The sequence below is a fragment of the Pan troglodytes genome, chromosome 10 (genome assembly GCF_028858775.2).
Source record: "Pan troglodytes isolate AG18354 chromosome 10, NHGRI_mPanTro3-v2.0_pri, whole genome shotgun sequence".
In the NCBI taxonomy this organism is placed as follows: domain Eukaryota; kingdom Metazoa; phylum Chordata; class Mammalia; order Primates; family Hominidae; genus Pan; species Pan troglodytes.
In genome coordinates, this window is record NC_072408.2 from 50513102 (window position 1) to 50529503 (window position 16402).

At 35.2% G+C, this 16402-nt stretch overlaps 1 protein-coding gene and 1 long non-coding RNA gene across 14 annotated transcripts in view; one reads left to right on the forward strand and one right to left on the reverse strand.

The window, feature by feature from the left end:
- ANO6 (anoctamin 6) overlaps window positions 1-16402 on the reverse strand; it is a 216726-nt gene that overhangs the window by 90103 nt on the left and 110221 nt on the right. For all 13 annotated transcript variants that reach the window (XM_509014.8, XM_003313749.6, XM_009425570.5 and 10 more), the window contains one exon: window positions 10836-10964. In XM_509014.8, coding sequence (XP_509014.3) covers window positions 10836-10964 — 129 coding nt within the window. The remainder of the gene's footprint in view (window positions 1-10835; window positions 10965-16402) is intronic.
- Window positions 1-16402, forward strand: part of LOC129136537 (uncharacterized) — a 35064-nt gene that overhangs the window by 14429 nt on the left and 4233 nt on the right. The gene's annotated exons all lie outside the window — the stretch shown is intronic.

The window sequence follows — 16402 nt, forward strand, 5'->3', positions numbered from 1 at the left end:
CTTGATGGAGTTTCTAAACTGAGGCTACAACTCATCACCTTCAAGGGACTCTCTCTTCTCGGATTTTGTTCCAACAAACAGCCCCTGTAGCTCTTGCAGTTTTGGTTTTCCTGTTACTCCTGGGCATAGTGGTTAGATTCAGAGTCAAAATTGAAATCCTGACTCTGCCATTTACTAGCTCTATGATGTTTGGGCAAATAATCAACTCTATAATCATCAGCAGTTTCATCTAAAAAATAGAGGGAAAAAACAGCTTCATTTTGGGATTGTTTTAAGGATTAAGCATGATCATGGGCATAAAGCACTCAGCATGATGCTTGGCATACGATAAGCGCTGTGGATAAGTCAGTCATCGCCATTACCTTCTCTCTGCCTTTTAACATGCTCGACTTCCCTTATTCCTTAAAAAAAAAAGAAATTCTCTGTATTCTGCAGGGCTTAGAGGCTCATCTCTGTTTTAAATACCAAATATCTGACAAAACAGGCAACCCCACTCACTCTGCCTCTACACCATGCACCCAATGACCCTTCGTCCCTGCAGTGGGACACCAGTACACCATTTTACAGAAACTCTATGAGAGTCACCTAGACTCCCCCTTCTTGACTCTTCTACACCACTTGGCTATCCTGATCTTCAGGCTACCTTCTTTGATATCTGATGGATATCTATCTTTTCCTTCTCTGAAGGATGTGAACATATCTTTTTATCTCTTCTCTTTTGCCTCATGTCTATTATAAGGTAGGTCACTGATGAGAATGTATAGCACATATGAATATCATAGACGCAGAAAACACTAGAAATACTTCCCTTCAATCTCATTTTAAGAGCTTGATAATATTCTCTCAGACAGACGTACCATTATTTATTTAACCAATTTCAAATGGTTGGATATTTAGGTGGTTTCTACCTTTTTGCTATTATGAAAAATCTTTGTGCATCCATTATTGTTTCCTCAGGATAAGGTCCTAAAAGTAAAATTGTTAAAGAGTGTATTCAATTTTAAGTTCTTTAATATGTATTGCTGTACTGCCCTCCAGAAAGGTTGTACTAATTTATTCTATTTTAGTTCTTTACAAAGAACTCCTGAGATATTTACCTGATTTCTCTCAGGATAATTGGTAGACCTTGGAGTTGGTTTATAATGCCCTCCATTTTACCACCAACTATAAATACTTAAACAGTTGAATCAAGGATAGGACATTTTTATTTGCTTAAACACATTAATATATCACCTTGGTGTTACTTTATTTAATAAGACAGTTCTTGTTATTTTCTTTTGGCATGGCAATTCACAAATAACTAGTGGAATACTTAAAAAATTGATCAAACCAGTTTTCTTGGTTTGTCAGGTAGCTAAAGTAAATTAGCATATGTGCTATATTTGTCAAATAGGCACATATCAGGAAAGGACTGCTTACTTAAGAAAAGATTGCTTAAGTCTCTTTAATATGAAATCATCTTTACTTCACTGTAGAATTTACACTTGGATAAGTAACAGCGTTCCTGACATTTAAAAAATTAGGGTAGAGCTGTCTTCCATGTTAAAAATGAAAGATAATTAATATTGCATATTGGCTGACATCGCCATTGCTCAATAAATATTTGCTGAATAAATGAATACCTGAGGCCACACAATTTTAAAGTAAAAATTATCTATGTGCCTTACTGGAAACCTTATATATAAGAACCTAAACTGATAGTCTATGATCTTTATTTGGCAGTATAAAATGTTTAAACGAGGCTCACTGACTAAAAAAAAAAAAAAAAAGGCTAGTCATAAATTAACCTGTGTTGTAAATGTGTACATCTCTAGGGGAGCAAATTCATTTGCAGTGCAACCACATTTTATTTTTTAACCTACTAGAATTCTAGTAAAGCCAAAGTGACTGTAATCACTGAGGACCTAGGTACATCACAAAATGATGCATGTGATTCTATTACTGATGGTAGAGAATGGTACTGGAGGTTCAAGGTGAAAAAGGACAAAAGCACCTGCCATACTCCAGAAACCAGTATCTTATTCATACCTCTGTTGAGAGGTTAATAAAGCTGTCAGGGAAATAAAGAATAAAGCAATCAAAATCACAAAGGACAGACTGGCATAATTAAGGAAGCTTTCTATCCCTACGCACCCTAGATTACACATTACACATCTCATTTGGCTTAGTAAAGTCATTGTTGTGAAGGACTTACTTGCGAATTACACAGTAATAGTACTGATTGTAAACACAAATATCTACCGTTTTCTTTCTATTACCCACCTTTTTCAGTGTAAAAAGCAGGGACTGCAATGTCTAAGTAGTAAAATTAATGAATATACTATGATGATAAAGTAGAAATCAGTTGGGATTAATGAAATATATGAATAGATTGATTTCAAATATTCTTATAGCTTTGTTAGGCAAAGTATTGATGGTGCTGTCATTGTATTTTCAACTTGCCAATCTTTTTTTAACCTACAAAAAACGCAAGAGAAATATATCATAGGTACTTAATTTGTGGAAAAAAAATTAGTCTAATTACTGTGCTATTTATTAGTTCTCCCGAAGGTTTGGTAAGCAGAATACATTATTTAATCAGAACTTAATTTAAATTCACGTGTTGGTGATAAAAACATTTAATGTTAGTGGACTGATCTGATGAGGAATTTACTCAACTGAGTAATGTATGTTCACTAGGGGACAAAAAACAGATGAGCATTTTAAATGATAAACATAGGATGGAGTGAATATTTAGCTGAAGTTCACTTCCAAATACGACTTTTAAATCAAATCACAAAAGAAAGAAATGCTCATTCTGAGTAACACAGAAAACAAATTTTCAAAGAAGAAAAAATAAACACCCATAATTCACTGCCAAGATAACTATTCTATTACTTAAGTGTACAATAAAGTTTTTCAGTAAAGTGTTTTCCAAACTTATCTGCTTAAAGGAACAACTTTGGAGTGCTTATTTAAAATGTAGATTCTTGAACCTCTCCCCTGGAAGTACTGACTCAGCATGTATGGGATGGAGCCTGGACAATCTATTTTTAACAAGCAACCCAGGTGACTTCTCATAGGACAAGTTTAGTAAATCCTGTTTTCTAGGACACACCTTTTTCTGTGCATATATGCATGTACAAGTGCACACAAGCAGCTATTCTTTTGTGATGATTTATCCCTGTCAAGCCTGTTTTATGAGAGAATTTGGTATAGCTGATTTTTGCCAATCCTGCTGTACCCCTTTACAGATGATCTTTTAAAAAGGTGACACATTTGCCCTGCTGGTACCAGGTAAATGACAGCCTCTTCATTCAACCTACAGCCAGACCTCAGGAGGAGCAATCAGAAAAAGGGTTTTCTCTTCTCCATGTCTTTGTGAACTCGTTGTTAATTCCCTCAGTAGGATAAAATAGAATAATCAGGTCTTACTTTTCAGAATTTCATTGTCCTCTCTGTTTTTAAGGTTTCAGCCCAGAGATACTTCCCATTTTGGAAATAAGAAGCAAGAATTGGATTCATTGCTCTGGGTGGTAATACTCAAAAATAAAACCAAATGTGCTTATACCAGCAACGCATTTCATAGCTGTAATTTGAAACTGCTGATTCTAATTTAATTTATTCCTTTTTACCTACAATCTTAGCATAAACAAGTAGACTGTAAAGCAAGGGAAAAGATAAAAATATAAAGACCTCCCTGCTTTAGTCTAAAATATTTAGGAGCTAAAGATAGATCTGACTTCACTCCCTAAAACAAAAGACAGAACACCTGCCAAAAGTTAGCCGGGAAGTAAAACCACCCAACACTGGCTGCCATATCGCTTACTGAGCCTATCTTAACATGAGGCTCAAGTTTCCAATTCATGAACTACCTGTTGCAAACGTCATTCCCAGGCAAACTTTCCATGCTGTTCTGATTCCTCATAGTGCCCCCCACCTTCTGCTGTCCCTTTATTTCTTCAATTTGAAGAAGGTAAGCCAATTTTTAGTCTATGCAATCATGCCTTCCTCTTTATGAGGATTCATGAGACAAATTTTTCTCAGGAGGATCTTTCCTACCAGAACACTGTGTTGCTTTGGAACAACCAGTTTTGTTTTTACTGTGATGAAACTTTAAATTATGTTATTAATAAAATCCTCTTATATTCTTTGGCAACTAAGAAGTTGAGAGGCAAATTTGCAGCTGATCTCTAACTTCTGAACAAGAACTTATGGTTGATAATAAATCATTTTATTACTCTGACACATGGCTTCATTTTATTTTTCTGGCTTTTATATTTCTTTTACCCTGATTTAGTCTTTAATTACTTTCATTCTTGATATATTTCCATAGGTGACCTTAAATACTTTTTTTCCACTTCCCTCCTAACATTTATATTTATTTTAATTGATAAATAAAAATGTTATGTATAACATGTTTTAAAATATGCATATATAATGGAAGCCAAAATCAAGCTGATTAACATATGCATTTACACGTCACAAACTTTTGTGGTAAAAACACTTAAAATCTACTCCTTAGCAGTTTTCAAGAATATATTATCAAATAGAGTCAGCTGTACAATAGTTCTCCTAATCTTATCCCTCTTATCTAACTAAAATTTTGTATCCTTTGACCAACATCTTCCCAACATCCTCTCACCTCCAGCCCCTGCTAATCACTATTCTACTATCTACTTCTATGAATTCAACTTTTTTTTACACTCAATATGTAAGCATCGAATACTATTTAATAAATTATAAATTCATTCATGCATTGCTTAACAACAGGGATACGTTCTGAGAATGTGATTTCATCTTTGTGTGAACACCATAGAGTGTACATATGAACATACACAAACCTAGAAGGTGTAGCCTACCATACACCTAGGGTATATGGAATGGCCTGCCGCTCTCAGGCTACAATCCTGCACTGCATGAGACTGAGCTGAATACCACAGGCAGCTGTAACACCATGTTAAGTATTTGTGTATCTTAATATAGAAAAGCTACAGTAAAAATACTGTATAAACATTTTACAGATGGTATACCAGTTTAGGGCACTTATCATGAATGGAGCTTGCAGGCCTGGAAGTTGCTGTGGGTGAGTCAGCAAGTGAGTGGTGACTGAACCTGAAGGCTTAAGACATTATGTGCACTACTGCAGACTTTATAACACTGCTCACTTAGCTTAAAACACAAACACACTCTACAGCTGTACAAAACTTCTTTCTTTATATCCTTATTCTATTGCAAATATTTTTCTATCTTTAATTTTTAACTTTTTAAACTTTTTTGTTGAAAACTAAGACACAAATACACACATTAGCTAGGCCTACACAGGGTCAGGATCATCAGTATCACTGTCTTCCACCTCCACATCTTGTCTCACTGGAAGGTCTTCAGGGGCAGGAACAGAAATAGAGCTGTCATCTCCTGTGATAACAGTGCCTTCTTTTGGAATACCTCCTGAAGTACCTGCCTGAGGCTGTTTTACAGTTAACTTCCTTTTTTTATTTATTTTTTATAAGTAGGAATATACTCTAAAATAATGATAAAAAGTATACTTTTAAAATATATTATAGTATAGTAAACACATAAACCAGTAACATAGTCATTTATTACCATTAACAAGTATTCTGTACTATACATGATTGTATGTGCTATATTTTTATATGACTAGCAGCCCAGCCCAATAGGTTTGTTTATACCAGCATGACCACAGACATGTGAGTAATGCATTGCACTACCATGTTAATATGATGTCACTAGGCAACAGGAATTTTTCAGCTGTGTTACAATCTTAAGAGGCATCATGGTATATGTGGTACATTGTTGACTGAAACATCATTAAGCAACTTATGACCATACATAAATAATTTAATGTAGTATTAACATAAATAAGTAGGGTGCTAATAACTATAAAAAGTACACATTGCATATTAAAGCTAATAAATGAATGCTTTGAGTTATACTATACTATCAGTTATAATACTATCTTATTAGGCAAAAATAACCAAATACTTAATATGCATAAGACTTAATGAGGAACCAAGCCATATGATCACCTCAATAGATAAAAGAAAAAGCATTTGATAAGCTTTAAAACCCAGTTATAAAAATGCTTAGCAATCTAGGACTAAAAGGGAACTCCTTAAACTTTTTAAAAGAAATCTATCAAAAATGTATGGCAAGTGTAATATTTAATAGTTAAATTTTAGAAACATTCCCATTAAAATCAGGAACAATACAATAGTGACTACTATGTGTATTGGTTTTGTTCAAGAGGTCATAGCCATTGCACTCAGACAAGAAAAAGAAAGTATAAATATGGCAAAGAAAGAACAAAATTGTCATCATTTGTAGACAATATGGTCTTCATTTGGGAAAATTAATAGTATTAGAAACTACTAAAACTAAAAAGAGCTTATCAAGGTTCTTAGCACTCATAGAAATCAATAGACTTCTTTTACACACAGTAAATCATAACTGCATTTAAAATGCCTCTGACAATAGCAACAAAATTTTCAATAATTGGAAAAAGTTAATAAAAATGTACAAGATCTTCATGGACACTACAGGTTGAATATCTCTTATCCAAAATGCTTGGAACTAGAAGTATTTCTAATTTTGGACTTTTTAAGAAATTGGAATATTTACATTATACTTACCAGCTGAGCATCCCACATCTGAAAATCCAAAATGATCCACTAAGCATTTCTTTTGAACGTCAAGTCAGCACTCAAAAAGTTTTGCGTTTTGGTGCATTTTGGATTTGGGATGCTTAACCTGTATTATAAAGCTTTACTTAAAGGATAGTAGATCTCAATAAAAGGAGGGATATATCATGTTCATCATAGTAAAACTTTTTGGTAAGTTTTTAAACATTTCCCAAGAGATCTCATCCAGACTCTAGGAAAACTGTTCTGGTCTCATGATGATTAATCCAAAACAATGGATCACAGTTTTAGAAGCTCACAGGCTCTATAACCAGTTAGTTGTCTCACGGTATTTGAAAGTTTGAATTAAATTATAATTAGATAAATTTAACTTTGATCACTAATTTTAAAAAAATTCTCTATCCTACAGTCTCCACTGGCCAGATCCTTTTGCCACACACTAAAGAATTCTTAAGGTCAGATATGAAATACAAATATATACTTCCATATATAAACTTTTCAACTTCAAGGACATAAATTTTCCATTAACTTTTAGGAATGGATAATTTTTTTAAAGTAAATAAATAAATCATATTCAGGGTTGTTCCCACTGTTTTTGTACTACCTAGACCTCTTCCCCATCTTCACCCTCATCTGAATTGTACCATTACTTGGTCACTAACACATCGGTTTGAAGGCAAGCATCAGACAAAACAAAATTCAAAAGATCAGTTCTGCCGATTGTTAGCAGTTCTGGAAGAAAGCAGCAATTACTAACAAAACTGAGCAAGAGGAGTTGGAGAAATGTATGGGAATTTGTTTTATGTAAAACATCTTTGCTCTTTACAATATGGATCAAACATATTTAGATATATTTAATCATCTACTGTGCCAGATACTGCTGGCTGCCTACGGAACAGCCATTCTTCCCTCTTTATTACTAAGAAAAGCCTGCTTGTTCTTTAGGTATTCTGTGATCAGGTGACTCAAGAGATGAAAGACCAATCCTATGCAATAATTCCATTCATATTGCCAGTAGTTGATTTAGGAAGAGACTTGTAACAGACAATGAATTGTGAAAGGAAATCTGCAAAGGGCCCTTCTAGAGGAGCTTTCTTCCCTCTTAAAAAACAGCCCTGAGAAAGGGCATTCCTTCTCTCTGCCTCTGGCTACCTGGAGTTGCAGCAGCCATCTTAAAATCAAGGGAAGACAATTTAAGAGCCAAAATATTGAGGATGGCAGAGCAGGAGGATGGAATGACTTCATTGAGCCAATAAACGAATCCAGAAATGGCTGTATCTCTAGACTACTTAAATGAGAAAATAATTATTTCCTTTTAGCATTTAAGCCATTTTGAGTTTGGTTTTCCTGTTATTTGTGATTTAAAACATTCAAACATTCTGTGCCAAGCTCAGTACAGACTAAACGAGCGTTTGTTGCTGAAGCAACTTACAATCATCCTCATGTAAAATCTAAATGTAAATGGTTTATGCTTTTTAAAGGAAGGTGTTGTGTTTCTTAAGTGTTTTTGGTCATATGAGTGGCCCAAGTTACATGATATTTGGAGGTCTGGCTAGAAAATTATTTTCTTTTTGCTCAAAGGATGATACATCCTTTTAAATACTCTATGTTTTTGGTGTTTGTAGCCCTGTCACTTCTATCTTTCTCCAGCCCTACAAAGTGTTTAACAATATCCTTTAGATAAACTCTGGTGGAGTCAAGCTTGGGGTTGCTTTAGGAAATCAATATGGTTTACACATAAGTGTTTTTCTTTCAAAGAAAACAGGATTTTGAATTGCCTTTCCTTGGTATTGCCCTAAATCCTCAATAAGGCCTGACAAGGAGTACAATGGAACTCACAAATGTTTTTCCAATGAAGAAAAACATGATTCCAAAGTTAAGCTTTGAATTTCGGTGAAGTATATATAAATTAAGTAATATGTGCAAATACAGTCTGAAAACACTTCAAAGCACAGCTTATAAAAATGAACATCAAGGTATATCAATCCATGAGTTCAAGGATTGCCAAAATTAATGATGATTTTTTTCCTCCTTATTTATGAGAGTTACCTTGGGACCTATGTTTCTGTCTGAAGCAAATGCAGAACTGATTAATGTAAGCAGCTCTAGGGCCCTTCATCATGGCAGTAAAGCTCTTGTTTAAAATCAGAACTGTTTCTTTTATACTTTAATGGATTAGATCTGTTTAACTTACTTTATATATTGCTCAATCCAGATCCATTGGCATATGGATGCTTAATGAATATTTGATGATGGTGACTATGACTGCATAGAATATATCTTAGTGTCCACAGGAAAATGAAAGTACCCTAAGCTGTTTTACTTTAGTGATAAAATTGTATAATAACAGGAAAGTCATGCCTTTTCATATCAGGGCATTATTTTAAGAAAATCCCAAATGGGAAGATACAAGAATTAAAATTTATGATCTAATAATGCTAAAATATTATGTAACATCTATATGTTATTTTATTTAATCTTAACCATAATTATATAGGCTAAGAATTAGGATCCAATTTCCCTGAATCTAAAATGCCATTGATTGTATGGTGAGCCAATATTTTATGTATTAATAAGAAAAAATTCAACAATGAAATTTTGATACAGCATTTGTAAGATCCAACTGATTTTAGAGATGTCAAACATAAAAAAGAAAAAAAAAATTGATTTGAAAATTTGCCTAAGTCACATAGCTACCCAGCCAGAAACGATACTTTCCACTCTTCTGAGTTCTGACCAGTAGCATATGAGCACAACTGATGTAGTTACTTTGAGGCCAAAGTGGTAAACAAGCATGAGTACTTTCTTCATCTTATCTACCATTTATCTATGTTGATATTCGGGATGACCCGGGAGTCTACCTGGGGAATGGCAGAGCTTCTGTCAGGCTTGGGTTTCTTGATAACTGCAAAGGACAGAGGCCCAACCCCAAACTATGTGCCAAACAGGGATGCTACATTTGACCTTGACGTGAACAATAAACACTCTGTTTTTGTGTTAAGTCCCTGTCATCTGGGAGCTTGTTTGTTACAACTAGAATTACTCCAACAGAGCGGCAGAATTAGAACTTGAAGGTCAGTTTCCAAAGTCTGGGCTCATTCTATTCCACCATGCAAATATAAAATGCCAAACTTAACCCCCTCTGAAACAAACAGATGAATAAAACAGTACTGATTACTTCATTTTTTAAAAGGTTTTATCACTTGATTTGAAAGAATGGGCAAAAATCAATAGATTTAAAGTTGGCATATTTCAAGGAGACAGTCTAGACACGGACAATTAAAGTTTTGTGTGTGTGTGGGGGGGGGGGTGGGGAGAGAGAGAACAGAGAGAGAGGGAGAGAGCACACATATATGTGAAAAGGGGAAGAAAAAAAGGATGAGGAATGATTTCTAAAGTGGGTGAAAGTAACACACATATGCACTCTTTTTTGGTCTGTTTTAGTTTAATGCAGTTTGGGTACAGGTAAAAACGTTCCAGGGAGTTGTTTATAACCCTGCCCTACTGTTTTAATATCCTGAGATAAAGATGGCCCTTTACTTAAAAAAGCTTGGTGCAAAGGAAAGGGAGAAGAGAGCAGCTTGACTGGCAATGCAATGAATGAAAGGGAGGTAACAGAGAAAAATGCGAGGTCAAGAGCAGTCTCCATATTCAAGACAGTTTGAACCATGGCTTCACCACTTGCCAGACTAGATTCCATGACCTCGTATATTCATCTAACCTAAGGGTCATCTCCATCATCCATAAAATGGTGTGATTATAGAACCCACTTCATGCTGTATGAAAGGAGAACATGTATGCAAATGTATGTACAATCCCTGAGTGAGCACACATTGAAAGCTAGTTGTTATTACACTTGTCATTATTAATCATTAGCTTCCTATGCCACCTAATTGAATAGCCAGGCATGCTTAAGGTAAATCTCTTCTGTACAATAGAAAGTCCAATTCCTTGAAAGAAAGTCTGCTTTCAGCTGTGAAACCAAATGAGGTTAAGAGCCTGAGGAAGTTTCTGATTCATATTTTAAAAACGTTTTGTTAATATGCTTTGAGAAAACATGAGCAGAGAAAATATGAAACTGTTTTGCGTATGATATTTCAACACCAGTTTCACTTTATTACTTATACAAAATAGCAGTTTTTTCATGTTACAATATAAGAAATAAAAAGAAAGGAAAATAGCATAAAAACTTACCCTTTGTTTTTCATTTGTACCCTTTTTATTGGTCTCTTTTCTGCTTTCATCCTCATATACTAGAACAAAGTCAATTCTTCGCCGGCCATCATTAAAAAAGAGGGAGTCAGGTTTTCCATTAAATTCTTCCTGTGTAAAACAGAAAAACAAATTGTAATATATAATTTTTTGAAAAAATGCTGACTTGTAAGTGTTAATTTTCAAGCTTTAATAGGTTTATTGTGAAAGAGAAATACATCCACTATAGTTAGCTTACCAAACAGTCATGGCCACTATGACTGACATGGCAAACATGGTCTATTCTTGGTGAAAGGAAGTATTTGAATTGAATAGTACAGCATTATTCTATAAACTCATGAGAACATGTCAATATTACATACGTAACACAATCATCCCAGAATTATTTTCACCTCAAGCAGCAAAGGCATATCAAGATTGAAAACGAACATAGTAAAAAAAACTGCCTATCCAAGGGAGTGAAGTTTATTTAACAAGAAGAAAAATCTAAGACAAAGCACTGTTGATGAAAATCTCATCCTTCTTATGTCTTATTTTCTAACCTTTTACCATTTTTCATGACTTTTTTTTGGACCTACTTCACCGCTTTATAGAAGGTATCATGGGACAACTTCAAACAAATGCCAAAAGATACTCCCATATAAACAAAAGCTGCACTAGTCACTGGTGTTCGTCCCCTAATCTACAAATGATGTCCCTCATTCCTAGCAAACAAATTTTAAAAAACCAAAAGAACCAGCAACAACAAAATATAGAAGCCTTTAGTTTAGAGCTTAAAATCCTTATGGTTTAAAAGGAAATGATGGCAGAACAGAGACCAAATACAAAAATACCTGTTAACATATGGAGTTGGATAGAATTGTTCTAATTTACTCTGAGGAATGATTTGAATTTGTGTTCTCACACAGCTTGTCAGAATGCTCATGTTAATTTTGTTAAGAATCGACTGCTTTTTAACTAAGTGATACTAAAAAGTTTTCTATGATTCATTAAAAACTGATAAGATTTCATTTTGCATCATTTGTATAACTTGTACATTGTGTTCATTAAATGTGATTAATTCTCCTCTTCATTCAGTATCAATTAGCACAGAAGCTACGCAATTTTACCACATACCACTTTCTCCTTTTCTTCTCACTTTTGGAAACATATTTTTTGATACTTATATGAAACGTGATATTTATCATTCCTTTCCCCTTTTCCACTGTGGAACACATGAAGGTTTATTACCAGTATCTGAAGTTCCTAATTGGCAGGTTTTTTCACCAGCAGAATGAATGCTGCTGATGTAACCCATCTCAATGCACCTTCATCCAGTGCATTTAACCAGGAATTCTAAGCACAAACAGCGTGACTGCCATGAGACCTTTCCTATCCAGGGCAATAAAGGGCTAGGAAAACAAAGACACATCCATGTCTTAGGCTGATATCACTATCCAATTCTTATATTTGCAATTTCAGTTATTTCAAATCAATAAACTTTAAGAGTATTTAAAACTATATGAAAATGCTGAGCCATGTCTTTTTCATTTCAGCCACAGAGTCCTTTAGGTCCATTCAATTTCTCTTACTTTCAATGAGGACTATACTATGGGTGACAACCAGGGCTATTGCTAGAGGAAAATTGTGCATGGAGAAAAATATATATATATAATTTCTCAGAAGAACAAAGGGGAAGTGGGGTCCAGTGCAATATAGTCAGGAAAACCTGGTCATCATTGCAAACATCTGAAAAATGTACAAAAAGCAACTTGTTCTCTGTAGCCCACATTCTGTTGCCTTTGGTGGAGTCCAGCAGGAGCTCACTGAAGTTAAGTTCTGAAGAATTAGGCCTGGAATGAGAACCACATCTGTACATGGCTCCAGGCACTCTTCCCTTGCACAGTGGCACAGGTTGGCAGTTAGCTCCCAGATAATCTGGTCTGCATGCAAACCTCCCATGTGTGATGCAAGACCATGGCCCTTTATTTGGAGGAAAACCTCACTGACTTGGCAACATTTGCCTGTGTGTAATAAGTAGGTCAAACTCCAATATGGTACTATTAGAATGCAATACTAGAGAAAAGAGTGCCAGTCTCTACTGCTGTGAAATCCAGGTTTCCTATCTCTTGGCAGAAGACATTCTACCACATAACGGGGAAAAAGGGAGAAACTAATATCACTAGCCTGGAAAGAATATGTAACAAATAACGGAACTGGCCTAAATAAAAACAGATAGTTAAAATGCTGAAGTTAAATTATGAATAAAAGCAGTCAGATTAGGATCTTTGCTCAAATTCTTGTTTATGTGTAAGGGTGTTTGAAAGTTGCCTTGGACAGCAAGTGAGATTGACTTACTGTATCGGAATTCCCAAATAGCCTATTCCTCCCCTGACACGGTTGTCATTTACTGAGATTGGAGAGTATTCCAGGCTCATTTGGGTTAATGGTCTCTCAACCTTTACGCCTAGCAGGATGCAAGAAAGGTTTACTGTCTAACAATAAAGCTGAAGAATTACACTATGAAAAGTAAGTATCAAAACATTCACATAATTTGAAGTGTAACTGATGTGCAAATATGGAAAAGACATGGGGCTCTCTACAATTTTTAAGACAAGAAAAAGTAGTTAATTCCAAGAAGAACACAAAGGGAAAAAAACTGTAATAATAGACAACTACTAAAGTAAAAATATGGAATCTTCTATTTTTCAGTAAATTGTGAATCCAGGTACATAGCAAGTTCTAGGGAAACAAAAGAGTAGAAGCAAAAGCCTTTATGTAAATATTTAGATTTCACAAAATATGAAACATAATAAAATTTTATTTACATGCCATGCAGTTATGAATGACACATATTCCTAAGTGTTTTTCCTAACTGTTGCAGAGCTCAGGCATCAGAGTCAAGGCATGAGTAATAAGTAGAACGTTTTTTCCAACAAAACGGTGCAAAAATATTGCAGAGATAGAAGACACTAGGTCAAATTTTTTTCATTTTTATCAAAATGCAAACTACAAAGTTCAAGAAAAACAGTAATAATTGAGCCAAAAAAGTGCCAAGAACTGCAGGTATGGAAGGCTGACTTCCGAAGGTGGAAAGACAAGTACTGTGGAAGCTGGGGTGGGGAGAAAAGGAAGTAACATAGTAGTAACTCTGGACACACAGGGGAGCCACACAGGAAGTCAGCTCAGTAAATGGTGTGTGCTGTAGGGAGTAAATGAGCTTGTTTTTGACCCGACCAGGCATTCAGGAATGTGCAGACAGCAAAGAAGCACAGTGGAAAAGGAGCCCATTCAAGGATGAAAATGCATCCTGAAGCTTGGACTCCAAGTCTGTTTTAGAGTCAAATGTGTCAGGATGTTCCAAGAACATCCCTTGGTTGTGACTCTATGATGATCAAGGTGTACTCAGGAATGGCCCAGAATGATTTTTGTACAAATCACACTGTCTGCTTCCTGCCCTGTTAAACCACACTATCAGCTTCTGAAGATTAGTGGCCAGGTCTGGCTTGTTCACCTTGAGTTCTCTGCTGAGAACTCAAGGGCTCAGGTTTATTTTTTTCTTAGAATAAAATTTTTTTTTTCTGATAAAATATATACTCAACACAAAAAAATTCTGAAGATACAAAAAAAGTATACAGAAAAAAATAAAAGTCATATGTAATCCCATCTCCTAGACATGAGCTAAGTTTCTTAAAATTTTGGAGTACATCCTTTCAGGCTTAGATGGACATACATGCATGCAAGAGCACACAAACACACTAACCAAAATGATACCATATTATACATACTGTTTTATAAACATCTATTATAGACACTTGCTAGCTTTATAGAAAGCTTTACAACATGTGTAATAGCTGCAATATAATTTAGTAAAACAGTTCCTCCACTGATGAGCACAGAAGTAGTTTCCAATTTTCTGCCTTTATAAACACTGCTGCAATGAGCATCTTTGTACATATGTATCTGTGCACATGTTCAATTACTAAATTCCAGAAGCAGATTTTAAGTGGCACAGGCTTTTTAAAAGCTTTTGATACATTGGTTGCTAAACTGTCATCCAAAATATTTATAAAATCAACATATCCATCAGAGGGTATGAGTGCTTTGCTCCACCCTCATTTGACTTCAGTGTTTTCTACTTTTCCCAATATGATAGTCAAAATATGTATTTTGTTTTTTTCATGTACACCTTTTAACTAGAGAGCTCTAACTTTGCTATGGATACTGCCCAAATGAAATACTCTTTTTTTTGTGTGGAGTGCTTATTACTATCTTTCACTTACTTGAACAATCTTATTATTTAAACACTTTTCAGTAGATTGTCTTGGGTCTTCTTACTGATGAAATCCTGAAAACCACACAGGTAACTGAGTAAGTGGGGTAAAGGGCAATACAGACTAGGCCTATATGATTCCATGTGGTTCAGTATGGGGCTTCTGTCTGCTAAGAGAAGACTGCTAAGTGGGGGAGGGCACCAAATATCTCTTCAAAGGAAGCACTCAACCTGAGTTATGGAGAGACTGGTTATGAGAGGTTCCTATGCATCCCTGGATGGTGCTTGCACCAAGCAATCCAAACCCAGAAATGGTGTGATTTACAGCCACTGTGAACCCTGGTATCCATTTGAACAAGGTGGGTGAATAAGACAGCTTCAGAAGGGGCAGCAGCTGCTGGGAGTGGATGGTGTCCCAGCACAATCTGGGGTTTTGGTCATGAAAAACAAAATAGGGAATGATGTATACAGTGACCTTGAAAGAGTTCATTTTTACTAAATTAGTCCCGAAAGGAAAAGGGAGAAATATTTCAGGGCACCGTCAGGCAGCCCTGGGTTTAGCAAGGTGAGCATGTTTTCTGTAATGTGGACACTCAACTGGAATGTGGCATGCTAATTTTAGAAGGGCACCAGCCTGTTGACCGACTTTCCATTATAATTTACATGCCGCCTGCATAACTACCAGGTTATCAATTGTGTATTTTGACTCACATATTTCTTTAGATTCAAAACATACTACTTATTATTGGTATACAAATAATTTCTGTTGCAAGTTAAAACATGTAGAAATTCTTAAAAAACAGTCTTGTGTTTTATGTAAGTAAATGGCTATAACTAGTCCTGAACTTGTTATTTTCAGTCATTTCTCATCAAGGATAGATGTAGTTCACTTATAAATACCATTAGATTGTGCCATGAAATGCCTTGTATGCAAGGGAATGTTCACATATCAATGGCTTCCTGATTTTACCTCTGTTTCCATTTGCCTGTGTTAAACTCTAGAGTTCTATCATTAGAATACCACATTTTAGACCCTGGTAAGGATGAAGGCGCAATGCCTTGAGCATAATGAGTATTAAATATTTCCCTCTAGTTCATGCCAAGGAAGCAGTACTTTTATCAAATGGAGTTCTCATAGGATTTTCAGTATTCTTTAAATTTCTGAAAAAGGGTAGAGGAAATATGAAAACAGAACTTTGAAATGACATTTAAAATAAAACTTCCTTAAATGTCATTAATTAACAAGGGTGGAAGATGCTGAGTTAGGAGCCTTCTTATGGGGTAGAGGACTCTTACT